Source organism: Bubalus kerabau, chromosome 22 (assembly GCF_029407905.1).
Source record: "Bubalus kerabau isolate K-KA32 ecotype Philippines breed swamp buffalo chromosome 22, PCC_UOA_SB_1v2, whole genome shotgun sequence".
NCBI classification, from domain to species: Eukaryota; Metazoa; Chordata; class Mammalia; order Artiodactyla; family Bovidae; genus Bubalus; species Bubalus kerabau.
Window position 1 is genome coordinate 29792060 of NC_073645.1, and position 20829 is coordinate 29812888.

Consider the following 20829-nt stretch of genomic DNA (forward strand, 5'->3'; position numbering starts at 1 on the left):
TCCTCATCCCTTCTTATTCTCACACAATCTGAAATCTTTACTTCAAGAGAGTTTCAGGAACGCCGCTATCAGGAGCAGTGAGGACCCCAGGAGGAATTGTACAGAAACTGAGAAGCACGGGAAGAGCTAAAAACAAAACAAGGACTGCATTTAAAGTTTAGCTCACTTAGATACCAAATTTAATGAATTCCCAATCAGAACATGTGGGAGAAACAAAAGAAATCCTGTCTCTAATGACATCCAGGTACCTGGAAACGCTTACCTTGTGTTCCCATAAAAGCAAACAGGGAACTGAATTTGAAAAACAAAGCAAGGCTAGTAAATTCCTGAAAGGAGACAGTTCTTTTTCCTTGGAGACAAACCAAATTATGCATTGCCCCTCCCTCCAGCAATATACTCTGGCTCAAATATTTTTAAAAGAAGGCTGTTGAACATCTGCTAAGCAATTAATGGTATGCAGCGGTGTGCTGGAATGGTCCCTGGGAAGGTATTAGCAATCCTGCTTATGAGACATGAAATGTTGCAAGCAGTGGTCCTTCTTCCCTTTTTTGAGATTGTATTTTATTTTTGTTTTCTCCTGCCTGTAAGGGGGATGAAAGGAAAGGGAAGGGAGCTTAGGTGGAAGTTCGGCATCAAATTCTCTTCCTCATCATGTCTTCTTTCCCCCAGGCAAGAAAGGGGATATTTTTCTGCTTTCTCTTCCTAGCCATCCCAATATGGATGTGTTAATGTCAATTTAAACAAATGGTGGCAACTCTCTCATCCAACTGATCACCTACCCAACATGCCAAATTTCCTATGTGTGAAAGGAGAATTCCCTCCACTGTCTTGATACCATAGTCTACCCTCTGTTCAAACAGTTAAAAAAAAAAAATCAGGTAGTTAGAGTTAACTTAGGAACAATCTCCAATATGAAACTGATCACTCCCATATTTTACTTTCTCATCAGTCATTGAAGAGTGCCAGCCTTAACACAAGCCTTGCCTTTTGCATATGAAAGCCTGGCTGAAAGCAACTTTGTACCTCTCTCCCTTGGAACTGCCAGTCCTAACACTATTATGACAACATGGCTAAAATCAATAGAGAAAATTTCCAAGACTCAATTCCTATGTCAGCCCTTGACAGTCTCTTCTTTTATTCTTCAAACTGGAGCTGATTACCCACATATAAGTGTACGTTCAATCTGGTCATCCTAGGAAGCACAAAAGGCCAGGTAATCAGGTTTCAAATTACACTGCCAAAAGTGTATGAGAGATACTTTCAGAAGAACCTGGGACAGCCTGGATGACTGGAAGCCAGATAATTTTCTCACTCTCTCCAAAATGGCCCAGTCTAAGTTTGGGCTTTTGCCTCAAACTCCAGTTTCCTTTTGTTCCCTTGGCAACCCTGCAGAATACACATCTATGTTGCAGAGGTCTCTCCTTCCAATCTCAGCATGCTTATCTAAGCTCCCAGTAATACACTCCCTTTTGCCAGCCCCCTCCTCTGAGGGATCTGAGTACTGTTCTCCAAATCTCCAGCTACAGGATAAAGCATGAATATTAACTGGATAAATTTTCTACATCTTCACAACTTTGCATTACTCTTCGCCAACTGGAACTTAGACCAGTGGAATTATTTTTTCCTGGTTATCAGGAATGACCTTTCTTTCCTCCATGGAACTACGGATCCATGGGTGCCTTTGCTATATGCATTTTCCAGGCCAAGTCACTGGTCAAAGCAGTTTCAGATCATTAGCCACTTTCTGGATTTTTCTTTTATTTTATTTTTTAATTCTGGATCCCAGATGTCATCACAGAAAGGCATCCTTAACTAATATATAAAGTAAGATTCAACTTTAGGAAACTAATCAAACCATCTTTGGAGAGTGATATGATAACAACTGTCAGTGGCTTGGCCCCTGGGCTGATGACAAGGGATGTTTCTGGACTTTGTTTTCCAGTTTAACCAACTATGTGTAACTGCCATGTGCTACCACTGCTCACCAAAGATCAAAGGCCAACCTTCTTGGCAGGAAACGGCCAAGAAGGTCATCAAACTCTCTGCGGTCAGTTTGTTCAGGTCTTAGGCTTACAAGCTGCCCTCATAGGTGCTCCATTGTTGTTTTCTACTCTGTGTGCATGCTCAGTCATGCCCAACTCTTTGCGCGCCCATGGACTGTAGCCTGCCAGACTCCTCTGTGTATGGGGATTCTCCAGGCAAGAATACTGGAGTGGGTTGCCATTTCCTACTCCAGGGGATCTTTCCGACCTAGGGATCAAACCTGTGTCTCTTGCATTGTAGGCAGATACTTTACCATTGGGCCACTGGGGAAGTCCCTTTCTACTCTCTTATATTTTCTTATTTTCTTCAGGATCTTTTCACCATCAGTATGATTTGTAAAGTGTCACCTTCAATGTGTTACCTGCCCAGCCTTCTCCACTGATGGAATCTTCATGAAGGCAGAGGCTCTATCTCATGCTGAGAACACTTCTTGGCTCAGAGTAGCCAGCAACTCAATAAATGTCTATTGATGGATGCAACTGACTACATCCATTTGCTGCAGCATAGCAAGCTGGCTCTACTCCATCCTTGCTCCTACGAGTCACCTTTCTCAAGTGACACTCTGAATCGGTCACATCTCTGCTCCTAGGTCTCCACGGCTTCCCAGAGTCCACCACAGGAAGAAGAAATAGCTCAGCCTGGCATATTTCCACCTTGCACCTCTATGTCCCATGCTTAGCACAGTAACTTTTGTATGTTTGTTTTTTAAGTCAGTGTTTTTTTTCTTTTTTCTAAGGAAAAACATTTTATGAAATCCTAATAAAGTAAAAAGATAGAATCCAAGTAGAAAAGAGGCCAGTGGCCAACCTGCTTGGCCTTCTTCTAGACCTAAGCACACCTCCAGGAACCTCCAGGAAACCAGAGAATGGAATTGGAAAAACCTGCTCCTTGTCCCCACTTATTCAGCATACCCAAAGCCCTCGGGGCTTTCATGTTCCTTCCCTGATTATTCCAAGATTACGCGGAATAATCTCAATTCAATCCTATCCATTTTTCAAGGTCTGACCCAAAGACCACCTCCTCTATGAAGCTTTCCTGTGTCATTTTGACTGGCTGCAATTTACAACTGCTTTAAGTTTCTCATAAAACTTTGATTGTTAATAATAAAAAAGGATAAAAGGAAAAATAACACCTGACTCTGCACCAGGCATTACCCTATGTGTGTAACCTAAACTAACTTGACCCTCACACAATTCCATTGTTACAGATGCTATAGAGAAGTCTCCTTTCAGACTCTATATACTAAGAAAGTGATGGAGCAAGACCGAAACCGATGGTCTGGCTGCAACACTGCAAAGTCCAAGCACTCAGAAATGTGCTGGTGCCTCTCTATAAAGGCATTTATGCATTTCACTTGTTCAGAGATCCTCCCACTGCCCACTTCCCCCAAAGTACCACCACCACTGCCACCACCAAACTCTGAAACACCACAACTAGATTACACTTCTGAAGGCAAGGGCCACTGCCTGCTGGCCTTTATGCAACACCAGTATAGCTCTCTGCAAAAATAAGGACCCAATACCTGGTGTTAATTTATTATTCATATAGCACAATAATATCTATTTCTATATACTTGGAACTACCTGAATTACTATTGAGACTTCTATATGGCCTTAGGAAGAATATTTTCCCCATCATCTTTTACAAGTGAAGAGACAGGAATTCAATGACATTCATTCATTTGTAAGATACTGACCAACCTGGGGTTCAGCTCCTGGCTATGGCCCTGGACAGCTCCTAAGTCCCAGCTATTTCTATTCTGCCTCTTTATCCCAAACTGAAAGAAAATTCTTCATAGCATGAATGATTTAAAAATAAAGTCTTACAGAAAGACCAGAAAAAAAAAAAAACATTACTTGTAAAGTTAACTTTATTTTGAAGATTTCTGTAAGATGAAATATGCTATTATTTGAGGGAATTTTAAGTGATTCACTGATGGTATTTGCCATGAACCAGGCAGGAAAATCAACTTTTTCTCTCACCTTGCTGGTCCCCATTAAGGCAAAAACAAAACAAAACTAAACAAAACAAAAACAAGACAAGCAAGAGAACCTCCAAAGAACGAAGCCCTATTTCTGATCAGCAGTGGCACCAGTTAGTCTTGTTTTGCTGAAATAAATTGGGATCCCCTTCCGCCAGAGCCACTAGCCAGAACCCAGGGATGGGAACACTGACCTGCTGTTAGGTGGGCTGCGTGGACAAGGACTTGGACCCCCGGCTTCAGCTCAAAGTACACGGAGTTTTGGTTGAGCTTGTGAATCATCAGTTCTGATATCTGAAAGGAAAAGTGAGTGAGTGCCACTGAAGTTGCCACACCGACTATATACAAACATGCTGAGCAATATTTACCATGCTGATCAAGGCATCCTGATATTATACCTGGGAGTGACATAAGTGAGTTGTATATGATTTTAAGTTTTTAGTCCAGAATATGCAGATAGAATTATTTTCTAAGCATGACTTGACTTTATATTCGAATTGCTACAAAATAGGACAAACAATTAGGAAATCAGATCATTTCTACTCTTAAAAAATTACCATGGTATTAGTTGTAGAAAATCACCCTGGGTTTCTTTGAAAGTGTATTTGTTATACACAAGGACTTAAAAGAAGAAAATATGTAGAATTTACAAATTCTGATGAGATTCAGACCCATTTATTTTACTTTTTGAAAGTAAACTCCATCTTATTCCCTATTTTGTTTCCCTCCTCTTACCCAACTTTCCAAGAATAGGTAGCTCATGGGTATTTGTTGATGATAAATATTGTTCTACTAAAATAACAGCTTATGATGTTGTAGTGTAGTTGCTAAGTCGTGTCCGCCTCTTTGAGAGCCCCCATGAACTGTAGCAGGCCAGGCTTCCCTGTATGTATTTATTTCAAATATATAATAAATTATACATTTGAAACAAAACATAACCACAACTTAACGTGTTGGCTGACTCTTGTTTCATGCTATGAACTCAAAACCACTCCTCGGGCTGATGCATCTGTACTGGGCACACCCCCAGAATTCTGGGCCATGAAATATTTAACTTCAACAAATGACAAAGGACCTCGTTTTAGGTAGTAACAGTATAAGGCAAGGTTTTCTAGAAAAGGTAAAACTGATCATGTGTTTAAAGTAAAAAACCAGATCAATCTGCTGTTTCACTCATCCTTCTGAGTAATTTGTGAAAAGCTATCAGAGAAAACCACGCTCCTATTATCTGGTCTCCTTGCCTCATTTTTAATGTTCTAAGAACCAACGTAATGTTCTATTTCATATGCTATTTAAGTCTAGTTAGATGTTTTCTGAATATCATTCTGCTAGTTAAATTCTTAAATTAGTTTTCTTTTTATATTTATGGACTTTCACTCAGTCCACTGAGTTGCCAAAATGACACCTTTGATCCTTTTATCAATTAAGCAGGGCCTGACAGCTTTGTTTTCAAGCACAGTCTCTCGCAGAGGTCCCTGCTCAGTGATGGAACTGAACTGCCTTGCACATGAACTTCTCTGCTTAACAGCAAGAACTTGGGATGACTGTCAGTGACCTGTGACCCATGTCACACACCTGGGATCCAGGAAAACAAGGTTGTGATAAAATTATGTTGAAGCAGCTTTATTCTTTCTATATAAGCTACTCTTTTTCCTGGGTAATGAGAAACTTCCAGAATGCTCAAGGTTTACAGGAAGAGTGCATTTCTAACACAGATTGTGTAGAATGGTTTTCCTCTGTGCTCTGTAAAGTGGTACGGTGTGCAAGTTCCTATTCTATCGTATTCTTATCATTCAATCAGTAAGACCTTTCTAAGAATTTGATAGTGCATTTTTAGTAGAGGTTAAACAGAAAGGTTTGGCTCTTAAATAAACATACACACAGATGTGTACATATATATATATGTGTGAAATATATAATCATGTATAAAATTAATATGCTTATGCACATACACATGCTTATGTACATACACACACATATGTGCACATACATTTGTAATTGTATTTGCAGAAAAAATACCTTAACTTGAATAAGAAAACATCGGAAGTAATTAAGAAATTGTCCTGTTTTTCAGAGTCCATACCATGAGCAAAATGGGACTCTATATATGCATGAGAAAGACTTCTCTCTTCCAACTTGCTGAAGTGATATGTATTTCTTCTTCCTGACAATGTTTCTTCCTCAAGAAAGAGATATAGATAAGAAACTAGAAAAGTGTTCATCTGAACAACATACTTCTAATTTATAATCTCCAGGAGAGTCCCATGAAGAAAATAATTAACTTCCCAAATTTGTTCTGGTTTATAACATTGCTTCATCGGTTTTATCTGTATCATTTATAAAATTAAACAGGCTATACAAAAATGGTAGTAGAGAAAGTCTATTTCATGGATTTAACTTGCATCAAAGAACACACAAAAAAGATAACAGCATACTTTGTGGTGTGCAAAAGAACTTATGCACAGAAATAGAACTAAATAAAATTTACACTGCACACAAGAATGAACTCAATTAGAACCATGCATTTCTCTGTGCAAGTAAATGAGTACGAAACTGTTGACAGATTTTGACAATATTTTAAATGTTTTCCATGCCACCTGCAGAAGCATTTATCCTGTATTGTTTTCATCATTTGTGAATTATTACATATATTTTCATATATACAATATATAATGTATAATATCTATGCATTGAACACTTTCTATTGGCAAAGTTACATATTTCTCACTATTTTTTCCCTAGGACAACATAGCTCCATTGAAAGCAACATGAAGCCTAAAGGGCACTCCTACGTTTATCCTGTTCATATTTGAAGAATTGAGACTAGAATTTCATTCTGTTTGACTCCTCATCTTAAGGCATTTCCATAAAAAAACATTTTCCTTGAGCCAGCTGACAGCAACACAAATAGTATATAGGAGGAGGTCCAGCTGAGCACATTTAGGAGATAAAAAATTGTAGTACATCATTAACTATGCTTCTATTTCTCATTTAACTGTGAAGCACATGATTTATAACCCCAGGCCTGTGTCATCTGACCAATTTGAGCTACAGGCAATTCCTAACCGTAGCCTCAGGACTGCTGCATTCTATTCAACAGTTAATATAATTTATAATGTTTGAGAGAGTCTTTGGCCATGAAAGGAATAGAATAAACTGGGACTATAGAACAGCGTGGTGACAGCCTAAATGAAAGAACACAAGCTTGCATGATAAAGACTCGAGTGAAATAGTGTGTAATTGCTGGGAGATTGGTCCTCCTGAAACAAGCTGAATCTGTTCATTTTTCTTTCTCTGTCCAGTACAAGTGTGTCATCCTAGCAAATTTCATTTACCTTTGTACAGTCACCCCTCTTCTGCTGCTCTCCATTGTCTATTCTCCTTCAGCTAAATAATCATGAGCAAAGAAAAATCTATTATTCTTGGCGTCTGCCTATTTGATGGAATATGCCTATGATTCAAGTGCAACCCACACTTCATTTAAACCACCACTTAAATAGACAGTGGCAACTCAGTACAAATACTTGGAAAGATGCTATCAAAAGGGTGCTGTGGAAGGGACCAGGTACATGGAAAACACCAATTCTCCTTCTCAGCTGCTTCACAAGCATGAAATTTGAGTGTGGTAATCAGAACAGGGGTCAAGCTGAGGTAACGATGTTACAATTTGGAGGACTTGAAACAAAGGAAATGTGCTTTCTGCTTAACGCTCCTTATCTGCTGCAGGTAGATGTGATGCTGTGCTCATTATAGTCACCAGGGACACTGGCTGGTAGATCAGCCCCCTCAGCTGTACACACCACCAGAGGAGGGGAACGAAGAGTTCTCTGGGTTCTAGAGACAAAATTTGAATACTTCAGCTTGGAAGTGACGCATCACTTCTGCTCCCACTTCATTGGCCAGAATTAATCACACGGCTCTGCTTACAGAAGAGCCTCATGGTATAACCCTACTGGTACCCAGAAATGGTGAGCTGGAGATGTTTGGTCAACAGAATAGATCGCTACCACGTAAAGAACACATTCAACATCCAAACAGTGCTTAAAGAAACCAACGAAGGAAAATAGACTCTCAGATCATGAGAATGGAAATGTCAAATGCTGAAACATGAAGCTTAAGGACAGCAGAGCAGTGGTAATTTATGAAACATGACACCCAGAGAAATGGTACAGAGTGAAACCATGAATACACACTCAAAATGGGCTTTAGCAGATTTATCGATGGCAAAGCTATATTGGGTCATACAACTAATGCTTATCTGAAGTTGTGAGGAGGGATGGAAACCCTACTGAACTTAAGGAACATTTTGGTGCCAGATTTAGAAGGAGACTTGCCTGGGATTACCTTGGAATGGACATAATCAAGCCTGATCCTGTTAGGTTATTAAGGCCTCTTCAAAGAGTGATTGAATGATATTACTTTTGGAATTAACAGAGAAAGATCTTTCCCAATTATCATGATTTCTGGTTTAATACATGGAAGAAGCAGTGAAGCCAAACAGGACTTCTACTTATCAATTCTGTTCTTTGTTAGCACCAAAGCATCAGCTTGACTACAGTGTCTAAGAAGTTCTTCCTGGATGACGTAATGAAGAAATAATGTGTTCCAGTTCACTTCCTTTCCCTAAATTCCCCATCACCAGCTCCAAACTTCTCTCCTTCTCCTTTTGCTGTATTCTTTCAGCACAACTCTTACCTATTCTTTTGTTTATAACTTCCTATTTTAGTGACTTTCCTTGTGAACTTCAAAATATTTCTACAATTTCTCTCTTTGAAAAATCTGGACAGGGCAGACTGAGTATATCGAAAATGGTCTAAGATTATTTATTACGTTTCACAATGAATCTTATTTCTAAAATTATTGCCAATAACCTGTTCCATTTTCAGAGGCATTTTTTCTTTCCCTGGATTTTGGTTTCTGCACCTGTCAAATGTATATGACAACACAGACAACTAAAGAGGAAATTCGTTGTTGGTGGTTGACATTTCGTCCATAGTCGTTCTGTTCATTTTAAATGTGTCCGTGCCCTTTAAGGATTCAGCAAGACAACTTGCAGCCTCCCTATCTCCCCAGCACAGCACCACAAACACAGCATGATGGTCCTTTCTCCTTCCAGGAAAGCCAGATACAAAGCTTTTCACCTCTGAGGACTCAGAGAGAAGCCGGCAAGTACAGTGGTGCAGGAGGTGGGATATGCTCCACGCCTGAGCAGCTGGCCTCAGGTAGCAAGAGGGTCTATCCCTGATGAGGCCAGCTAAGGGCAAGTGAGCCTTTTCTCACTCTCTGGAGATGTGAAGTCGAGAGTGGTGGAACCCTCCCAGACAGAGGTCACTTGATTAACCCAGCCCAACGTTATCCAGATAACAAGGTCAAGTGTTTCTCACTGTGAGGAATTTTCAATTTATTTCACAGACAAGATAACTCGATCTAAGCCAGCATCTGTCCTCTCCGGGTAATGCTGTTAGAGGAAGTAAGGGAGGAGAGCCAAGAGCCCTTTGCTGGGGCCCTGCCCGCCCAGTCATCAGGGTCCACCTGGCCAGGTCCCACTTTTTCCCCTGCTGGGAATTCTGTGCAGTAACTTTATAAGAAAGGGGCCAGAGTATTGAGAGAGAGAGAATAAAGCCAGCTCTTCCCAAGTTCTATCTAATTCAGAGAGCAGCCTTTAAAGGACTGGGGTCCTGGTTGTTGTTTTCACTTTGCATTCAGTTGCAACTTCTATGTAATTTATGACAAAGGAAGTCAGTTGCTTTTGCCTGCCTCCAGTTCCTTCTCTCTCCCCCATATTTTTCTTTAAGGACCCATGTCCTTTTCTATTCTCAGCCCATTTGATTTAGGAGGGGCTCCCTTAACTCCTGATCTGGGGAGGGTATGACACATTGAGTTATCACTGACAGAGCCCTAGCCTTCTGACTACCAGGCTAGTTGAGACATCTCCACTTTACCAAAGTCGAGGCTGTGAGAATTATCACCCTAGGCTTTTGGGGTGCACCCAGGGGAGAGGCACTGTCTTTTGAATGGAATTGATAAGATGACTAAATAAAAGACTGGGGCTTCCTGGGGCCATTCTCATCTTCCTATGTGCTGGCCTAATTCTTAGGCAGACTTCTCGTGTGGTCACAACAGAAAGAGATAGAGAAAGAGGGAAAGACGAAAACAGGGGAGTAAGCTGATGATACTTCCTCTCTGACTTATCCATGCCTGAGCTGGACTTCCCAACTAAATAAGCTCATACTGCAAATTTCCAGTGAAATCTGTTTGAACAGAATATATGTTCATTTCATCAGGGAAAAAAACCCTACACAACTCAAAGCAAAGCATCTGTTGCTCATTTCCTGGGGCAGCAGGCTTGATATCTGGGGGCCTTGCAGAAGTCAAGTGGTACCCAAATCCACATGGGCAGCATGACGGAACAAGGGGACCACTAGACTTGAGAGGCAACTCAACTTGCAGAAACAGAACTAGAATCTCCTTCTCCTTAAAGAGCTGCATCTCCTTAGGCAATTCACAGCTCTCTGTTGGGGTCTGACTTCATTAATTTCAAAGTGATTGCGTCAGAAAGAAGAATTAAAGGACCTCCCTTAGGATCATAACTATAGGATTCCTGTGGGCAGCACCGGTATTGCTGATTCTTGACACAAGGCTTAGTTTACATACTGATTTCATTACTGTGCTTATTAACTGTGTAATAACAGTTTCCATAAGACACTGATTTCTCATATGCTAGGTTTGGTCACTGAAATTAGTTTCATTCCTGGGTAAGGCTGCCACACTGGCAATTCCCTTAACCAAAGTTACAATCTCCCTTGGTACTCTGCTGCTTTCCCTCAATGCCATCCATCTGCCTGATAACTTAGATGAGTCATCTTCCCTCTAGTTACTCATTCACGTGTTCTTCCTGTTTCCTGGTATCTTTGTTCTTTCCTGTAATTCCATTCATTAATCTTTTTCTCCTTATTGTCACCATCTTCTTTCTGCCAATGCATGCCCTGGACTATCCTAGTCTTTAATATGCCTATATATATTTTTTGCATTTCTCATATACTCTTCTACCACAAAATGTCCATAAATGTAACCATTATCTATTTACCATTTATTGAGTAACCTCTATAGGTCAAGGGCTTTGCTGTATCATTTCTTTAATGATCTATCAAACACTCTATGAGACAAGTATTATTGATTATGTGATTTTGGCTGGATTATTGATCTTTTCTGAATTTTCCTCATCTATAAGATATAAGCAATGGATATAAGAGCTGAAGCTAGAAACCTGGTCTATATTTCTCCAAACCTGTGGTCTTTCTAAAACATATCTGAACTTGCTATCTAAAACATATCTGAACTGAAGTCACTGAATGTTAAGTTCCACAGCTTTCGAGCAAGCCAAGCCAGCTGCCTTAGGGTCTCTGATTAATGGCTTATCAGTACATGATACTTGGCTGCCTCGGGGACACTCACTCAGGTCTCTGAGAATGTCTCTGGAGAAGACACTCAGATAGAATAAAGAGAAAGAAGAACTCTAGGGAAAACAGACAGAGCAAGATACACACTCACACAAGTAAACCAAGTTTCAGAGAACACATGCCTCTTCTTTCTACATTTTCTCTAATATAAACATCTAGAAACTATATTTTAGAGAGAGAATGAAAAGTATTGGAAATTGAGATGTGCAGATGATGTGGTACCTGGGAACTTAGCTGGCTCTAAATCTGGACTCTTCTATATTGAGAAGATGATATTCTGGATTTCACGGGCAAGCCATAAGATTTCCAGAGGAGGCACAAATATACATGTCTCAACCTAAATGCTCTGGATAGGGATCTACACCCCTCTAGGTCTCATCAGCAGTGTGGTGATAAGAAATACTCCATTCTTTCTCCCACTGAACTGCAGGTGCAGAGAATAATTTATAGAATATAACCAGAAGTGGAAAGCGAGGGCTGAGCAAAGTCAGACGCAAAGTTGACGGGTTCCCTGCTGTCCGATGTTCAAGTGCAGTTCATTAGGAGACGGGGTTCACTGGGACTTTCCTTGACAGCTCTGTTATTTGTTGTTTGCACATGAAAAAAAAAATATAGACATGAGTCTTCTGCCAACTGGGAAAGCGACTGTTGAAAGGTGGGCATGTCCTAGGAGGTGGGCCAGGTTATAATTTGAGGTTGTTGCTAACAAGGCTGTGATAGAGGTTTTTCAAGTCATCTTGGAGACTAGAGATCAAGGGACTAGATTATGGGTTAATTCTAAGTAAACTGAAAAGCTCCAAGTACTAAAAGGAGAAAAAGTTAATATTTACTTAGTGTCTGAGAGGAATCCTGTTTTTAATATATCTGTCAGAGAGCATTGAGAAACCAAAGTCATATAGTTTCCAACAGGGTGACCAGACCAAGACTGATCATTTTAACTGGGTGAAGAATAAGAACAACAACAATGACATCATCATAGTAATAATCCTCACTACGCATGCGTGTTAAGTTGGTTCAGTCGTGTCTGACTCTCCGTGACCATGTGGATCATAGCCCACCAAAGCTCCTCTGTCCGCGGGATCCTGTAGCCAAGAATACTGGAGTGGGTTGCCCTCCTCTGAGGGATCTTCCCAACCCAGGGATTGAATCCGTGTCTCTCATATCTACTTGCATTGGCAGGCAGGTTCGTTACCACTAGCACCACCTGGGAAGCCCAATCCTCACTACAGAGATGGATAATCTGAAGTTAAAAGGAAGAATGGGAGAAAAAAGATCTAAGCAAGCAGAAGAGAGAGAACCTCTCTCACACACCCATACACACACACATATACACATACACACACAGAGACACTCTAATAGTCCAGAGGTGCTGGAGATGAGGAAAGTGAATCCCATATAGCCAGGGGAGGTACTTGGAGTCAACATTACTCATTCATTATAAACTCAAATCGTCGTAGACTGGTGGTGATAAAGAGGACTCATGATTTGTATAAAAGTTGTGCCTTTTTATAAAGATACGCCATTTGATTCTCAGGGATTCTGTGGTGGCTCAGAGGGTAAAGAGTCTGCCTGCAATGCAGAAGACCTGAGTTCGATCCCTGGGTCAGGAAGATCCCCTGGAGAAGAAAGTGGCAACCCACTCTAGTATTCTTGCCTGGAAAATCCCATGGACGGAGGAGCCTGGCGGGCTACAGCCCATAGGGTCGCAAAGAGCCAGACACGACTGAGTGACTTCACTTTCACTTTGATTCTCATGATGCAAGTATGTGAAGCAACATAAATCGATTCGACTTCTACACATTGTTCAGCCTCTTGCATTTTTCCTGCCACCTAATACCTTGGACAGTTTGCCATGTCAGTACACAGATTTATCTTGTCTACTGTAAACACTGTAGATGGATATACCCTGAGTGGTTTAGCCACTGCTGACAATAGACACTCTTGCACGTGTTTTCTGGTGATGCTGTAGTTAAAGCTCCAGATTACGTTTCTTCAGGGAGGATGGGAAAGTGGAAGGGTCCACAAGTGGGGACCCCCAGAGCTGCTGTCCTGGTCAGGCACTAGCAGGGTCGTGGCTCAGAGAGGGAGAAGCTGGCATGCTACCTGGGGACTCACCTGCTCCAGGTCCTCGGCTGGCCTTTTGTTTTCTCCTGTGGGGTCCTGATGGGGTAAGACAAAGAGCTCGGCAGCGGTGGGCAGGCCAGGCAGCACTGCCACCAAGATGTGCTGGCCCGGAACCCCGGTGGCCTGAGGGAGAGACACAGAGGCACACGTGAGTCCTGGGGGAAAGAAAGCTGATGAGAAGGAACCATGAGAGTTGTGGGGTGGTGCAGTAGGAAGGCACATGGGTGTGGAGATGGGGGTGTGAAAGCAGGGTTCTGGGTGCACTTGTCGGGGAGGGATGCAAAGGCCAGAAATGGGTTCAAGCCAGACTCTGAAGTCTGGTCCCCTGCTCTATCCCCATGAGACCTTAAACACTTTGCATCCCCTTAAATTAAAAAGTGGCATGATGGTAGTACCTGCCTTGTAAAAGTAAGTGGACCCTGTCAGTGAGAAGGCTGTCACTGAGGCGTATCTTCTGCCCCTGGAGCTATAACACTTTCTAACCTAGCTTCCTCCTTCCTCGAAGCACTAGCGTTCCCTCCAAATCCACCAGGCATACCTCTATCACCTAACCTAATAGCACACCCCAGACCACAGCCTCCAGGTATCTGTTGAATTCTCCTAAGCATCAGACCCTAATGATCAGCTAAGGAAGCTCTCTTAACCCTTCCCCCTGCTACCCTTCAATCTTCTATTAAAATCATGTACATCACTCAAAACTTCCTCTTTACTGAGCCTACTTTCTAGATGTTTCTAGAATTCAGTTGGCTACAATTTCAGCATTTCTCTGGAGCATTCAGTCAGAATGTCATTTGGTTGTTGTACAAGAACTCCTCACATTTACTCCAAAATCTTCATTCTGCATGTGGATGAATGGAGGCACTCTTTTCCCAGATACCCCAGTGGGAAGCCTTATCTCATCTATGACATGACACTCTCCTTTCCACATCCTATCTAAGCAGCCTATGAGATATTGACAAGTGATCCTATTGGTTCCTTTCTATTTAAATTCCTCCCACCCCCGCCTTGTTAATATCTCGATTCAGCCTCTATGTTCACTCCCCTCAATCTTTACAACAGCCTCCCCATCTCCAGGAGACAGACTACTATCAATGCTTAAAGATTTATCCCCCTACAGTCCAACTCAGATTGTGCGTCCCCATCCAAATTCATGCACAAATTACCACTGCCAAGTGGATTAGATTTACATTCAAAGCCTTCAGCAATATGGTCCCACCTTTCCTTCCTACACTAATTATCCACAGCTCACACACTCATCTTAGGCTTAACTGAATAGACTCATCTACAATTTCTCAACAGCCAGTCTTTTCTTGCAAATGTTTCTGTGTATCTCCGCCGAATGTCTTTTCTATACATTTGCTGCTAGAACATCATGAAGTTCTAGAACAACATAAAGTCCACTCATTTCAGTATATTTTTTCATGATTTCCAGTTAGGTGATTGTTGGGTTCTGAAATCTACCTTTATATCTTTCTTGAAGTACTAAGAAATTCCATTTGCTGGATCTTTTCCATGTGTCTGGCATTGTCCTAAGAACTTCTTAATATAATGCAATGTAATCTCCCACAAGCACTCTTTGAAGCAAGTATTACTATACCTCTCTGTGCAGGTGAAGACACAGGTTGCGAGTCCCCAGGAATCTGGCTCTGAGCTTAGCATGTAGGGTGTTTATTAGGGGACATTCTTAGAATCAACAGCTAGAGGACTGAAGGCAAGAAAGCAAGAATGGGTAGAAGGAGAAACTGAGCTATGATAAAGGTCAGTTCAGAAGACCTTGCAGGGAATGAGATTTGCCTGAGAAATCTGAATGGCCCTTCAGATTTGCCTGAGGTTGAGCTGAGGCATCACTGGACACAAGCCACTCAAAAAAGGACACAATGGACACAACGTTGGGGGAAGGCAGCTGAAACCTCTGCCCACAGCTCTCCCAGCAGCTAAGGCAACTGTATCTCCCGTAAGGGGAATCTGGATGGTACATCCCTATTTCTGCTACAGGACAGACAGAAGACTGAGGAAAGCTCAACAGTGGCTCAATGCCATCTAAGTAATGAGTGGTGACGCTCAGTTTGGAACCCTGGTCTGACCATGATGCTTCTGTCTTAACCAGGGCTCTCCTGCCTTCTTTCTCCTGGCATACAAAGCAGCTCCTGTCCCAGCTGGTATCATACTGTTTTATAGCCCTCCAGGATGCTAAGCTCAAATATTATGTCTAAACTCATCCTTATCATTGACAATGTTTACTGAAGGACTTTCAATGAAAGATCCCATTGCAAAATATCAATAGAAAAACCCCAGTTGATGAGGAAAAAGGCAACTGATTTACATATTGAATTGCATTACAGAATGAATAGGAAGAAAACTACAATTAAGTTGACATCCAGTTGAGCTTCTTATAGAGCTTATTAGGGGACACCTGGCAATAGGGTGTGTTTTTTAGGACTTAAGGAAGTGACTGAGAATATTTACTATCTCAAAGCCAAGGTGGGGAGCTAGGAACCAGGGCTGGTTCAGCCACCTCTTAGGATTGGGTAACCACGGGGTCTTCAAAACTCCCTCCACTCCATCACCTCTTATCCTGTGGGATGTGAAGCCAACCTGTTTGTTCTGCATTTAGCTGATTATGCTCTGCAGCGGCCTAGAAATATTAATGAGCAGTCATATCTATCCTAGTGGACAGCTGGTGGAAGAGTGGCAGCCCAGAGCATCTGATCCCCTTAAAATTAATGTGAAGAGAAACCAGCCTGGAAAACATCACTGCTGAACTAATGCTTGGTTGATAAGCAACTGGGGGTGTTGGACAGCTGCCTAGGAGATCTACTGGGACAGAGATATCTGAAGGAGGTGGGCTGTGGGTTCACTGAAGGCTATAAGTCATCTCTCTAGGACAGCAGAGAAGAGAAACCAGTTGTCACACTAGTGACAAGCAGCTCTAAGGATAAAGAGGCCTGTGGTTTGGCAGCTTCGCCCCCTGGTGGCCATAATGTTTAGCCACCGACAATGTCATAGATGCTCAGAGTCCTTAAGACAAAGGTGAGATGGCATTTACCCAGAGGTAGAGAAAAGAACCCTTCTCCATCCCACTGTTCCAAGTACTCTTGTCTCTCCATTTAACAAGGCAAAGGACAGCAACAGAGTGGAGTGGGAAGAAAACTACTTGATCAAGATTGAAACCTTGAGGTCTAACTCCAAGAACCTGACTTTAGACTGTACAGCCCTGGGCAAGTTATTTGCCTCTATTCACCTGTAAAATGGGGATAATCAGCCTATCCATTTCTACATCATAAGCTAGGTTTCTTTTTCATGATTAAATGTGTCTAAAAATGCAAAACACTGAGAAGAGTTTCTGGAATTTTTAAAGTGCTAAATGAATATTCACAAAGACAATGGTATGATTATGGGAACATCAGCTCTTTGCAAAAAGGCTGAATGTGAGATCAGTTTTCTGAGCAGGGGTTATCTGAATGTCTTTAACTCTCCTCATCCCTTTGTGTCACGAGGCACCATGTGTCAGGTGCAGGAGAGAATATATAACTAATCCTAAATTGACTTTTCTCTTAGGCTAAGAGTAGACCTCATTTTCTTGGGTGCCAAAATCACTGCAGATGGTGATAACAGCCATGAAATTAAAAGACGCTTACTCCTTGGAAGAAAAGCTATGACAAACCTAGACAGCATATTAGAAAATAGAGACATCACTTTGCCGACAAAGGTCCAACTAGTCAAAGCTATGGTTTTTCCAGAAGTCACATATGGATGTGAGAGCTGGACCATAAAGAAGGCTGATCATCAAAGAATTGATGCTTTCAATTAATGCTTTCAATCTGTGGTGCTGAAGTAAACTCCTGAGAGTCCATTGGACACTAAGGACATCAAATCAGTCAATTCTAAAGGAAATCAGTCCTGAATATTCATTGGAAGGACTGATGCTGAAGCTGAAGCTCCAATACTTTGGCCACCTGATGCAAAGTGTTGACCTGATGAAAAGAGTCAACCAAAGAAAAGACCCCAATGCTGGGAAAGATTGAGGGCAGGAGGAGAAGGGAGCAACAGAGGATGAGATTGTTGGTTGGCATCATTGACTCAATGGATACGAGTTTGAGCAAACTCCAGGAGATAGTAAAGGACAGGGAAGCCAGGCATGCTTCAGTCCATGGGGTCACAGAGAGTCAGACACGACTGAGCGACTGAAGAATAACAACCAAGAGTAGACCTTAGAGAAAAGTCATTTCTGGTTTTCTGGGTTTGTGCAATAAACCCAAGCAGCTATATGAGCAGATATTCCATTTCTCTGATTGTTTATGGAAGTGGAGTATGCAGGCGGAATGTGCCTAGAAGAAGATGTCTTGTCAAATTGTGGGTGACATTTGTTCAGAAGGGGATGAACCATACCACCTTGTTACCCTCCCAGAAACCAGATTGGATTCAGATCCTTCACTTTAATTTTGTAGCTTTGTCACTTATTAGCTGTGAGGCTTTAGACAAGTTATTTAACTTCTCTGAACCGCAATTGCTTAATCAACAAATAAAGACAATAATATGTTGCTCTTGGGGCTGTTGTGGGAAAGGAATGCTGTTAAAAGGAACTGGGACATAGTAAGATGACTACCTTCCTGTGCTGGGTACTCACTGTGCCGTTGTGCTGGTCATTCATGGGGCTGGAACCCAGGCTGCTCCTTCTAACAGTATTCACTCTATGCCTTTCAGTACTATGCCCAGCAGCTCTTCCACACGTACTTACAGCTAACTGTGAATTCCGCCATGACTGTCACATATTGCCATGGTCCTCTCTAAGCACAACATAAAGGGTAAGGACCCCGCGATTATTCAATTTCCTGTCCCCCGTGGCACCTGTGATATGTCTGCACATGGAGCGCTCAGCTTTGCAGGTATCAGACTGATGACACCCGCTTCCCCTGGCCTCTGGCTCTTCCCTGCCATTTCTTAGTGCAAGGGTCCCCCTCTGTGAAAGACAAGGGCAGACAGGGAAAGGGCCTGGGCCAGAAGGAGCTGGCTACACTCACCTCCACCAAGGCCTTTTTGATAACTCGGCTGACGTCTCTCCTCCACTCAGGAATGTCCGGGTTGTAATCGTCCAGGTTTGGAGAAAAGGACAGGCGAAGAGATCGGAATTCCTCTGTGGACCACCAGAGTAGAGGGGTTACTATAAGTCAGATCAGCCTCTCAGGAAGTCTGTTATACTTTCTATTTTATGCAAAGCCCTAATGCAGGGTCCTTGTCCTCCACACTCACCAGAGAGACCTTACTAGAAGGCAAGGTCAACATCCCATCCCTCTTACCTCTGAGCTCCTTTTCCAGGCCAAAGCTTTAGTCTGTGACCCATGCTTCACTCCACAGCTTTATGCACTGTCCCCAGTCTAGCCCTTGTGCTCCTGGAGCACTCTGACTGCATCGTGGGTTTCTGCCCCCAGGCCTTTGAACACACAGGCCCTTTCCCAGAATGGTCCCCTCTTCCCACCTTCCACGCATGTAGCACTCAAGCTCTAGTTTGAGTCCTCACCGACTTAATACTCTGCCCACCACATTTTACTTTTCTTTTTTATGGTACAGCTGTGCTCTGCACATACTTTCATTATCATTATATAATAATCATATTATATGATTATATAATTATTAAATTCATCATATTCATCTATTGCTAAATTTTGTTTGCATGGGAATTTCATTGAAAGGAATTTCCAACTCTTTATTTCAAGGATTTTGCTAGTTGTCACAGTGGCCTCTGAGTTAATCTTGGTCCCCCAGAAAGTAGATGAAATTATAAAGGCGATGATTTTGTGAGGAGAATTGTCTTTAACAGAATATGGGGAGGAAACCAGAGGATCTTGGAGCACCATCAGACCATGCTGCATATATGACAGAGTGCAAAAGAGGGAGGAAGGTTCAGCGAGACTGATGGGAGATCCATGAGCTGAAGTCAGCCAGAGGAGCCCTGTGTCCCAGGAATGGGTTCACCTTAGTATTCCTACTGCCTTCTGTCATCACTGGCTGGATGGTGCAGCCTTGGTCCTAACATGGTGATGGGTTTCAGAGCACAGCCCTGAGGGGGTCTTATCACACAATCTACTCAGATCACACTGCTCCCCTGAAATCTGTGGGAGGTTCCACACTGCACTTAGAATAAATTCAGATTCATATCATGGCCTTCATAGTACCACACAAACCAGCAACAACTGTCTCCTGCCACATGTCCTGCGGGCTGCCCTGCACTCCATGACGCCATCCTTCTCCATGTTCCTCAGTCTGCCAAATTTCTTCCCACATTACCATGCCTCTACTTCCCCAGACGATAGCCTGCTCAGCTCCTTTTCAGCCTTCAGTCTCTCCTGGGAGGAGCCCTCCCCTCCAGCAACCTCAGGTATCCTCCCTTTCACCAATGCTAACACCTTTCATCATGTGACCCTATTTGTCTCTGCCAAACTTCTTACTGTTCAAATTATTTTGTTTGGGGGGATAAGGGGAGAGGGACAAATTGGGAGATGGGGATTAACATATACACACTACTGTATATAAAATAGATAACTAATAAGTAACCTACTGTATAGCACAGGGACTCTACTCAATACTCTGTAATGGCCTATATGGGAAAAGAACTGAAAAAAGAGTGGATTTATGCATATGTATGGGCTTCCCTGGTGGCTTAGACGGTAAAGCATCTGCCTGCAGTGTGGGAGACCTGGGTTCGATCCCTGGGTTGGGAAGATCCCCTGGAGAAGGAAATGGCAACCCACTCCAGTACTCTTGTCTGGAAAATTCCATGGACTGAGGAGCCTGGTGGGCTACAATCCATGGAGTTGCAAAGAGTCAGACTCGACTTCACTTTCATGCATATGTATAATTGATTCACTTTGCTGTACACCTGAAACTGGGCTTCCCTGATGGCTCAGAGGTTAAAGCGCCTGCCTCCAATGCAGGAGACCCAGGTTCGATTCCTAGGTCGGGAAGATCCCCTGGAGAAGGAAATGGTAACCCACTCCAGTATTCTTGCCTGGAGAAATCCCATGGACAGAGAAGCCTGGTAGGCTACAGTCCATGGGATCACAAAGAGTCGGACACGACTGAGCAACTTCACTTTCTTTCACTTTCACACCTGAAACTAACACAATACTGCAAATCAACTGCAAAAAAAAGCTTTAAATAAATAAATGTTTTTGTTGTCTGTCTCCCACACAGGAATATTAGTTCAGTGAGGATGGGGGCACA

The 20829-nt window shown here is 42.4% G+C and overlaps 1 protein-coding gene and 1 non-coding gene across 6 annotated transcripts in view; one reads left to right on the forward strand and one right to left on the reverse strand.

The window, feature by feature from the left end:
- Positions 1-20829, reverse strand: part of SORCS1 (sortilin related VPS10 domain containing receptor 1) — a 579121-nt gene that overhangs the window by 18411 nt on the left and 539881 nt on the right. For all 5 annotated transcript variants that reach the window (XM_055560720.1, XM_055560719.1, XM_055560721.1 and 2 more), the window contains 3 exons: positions 18630-18742; positions 13600-13731; positions 4219-4318 (listed from right to left, as the gene is read on the reverse strand). In XM_055560720.1, coding sequence (XP_055416695.1) covers positions 4219-4318; positions 13600-13731; positions 18630-18742 — 345 coding nt within the window. The remainder of the gene's footprint in view (positions 1-4218; positions 4319-13599; positions 13732-18629; positions 18743-20829) is intronic.
- Positions 20499-20571, forward strand: TRNAW-CCA (transfer RNA tryptophan (anticodon CCA)). Its single transcript has one exon. It is a non-coding gene; the product is annotated as a tRNA-Trp (tRNA).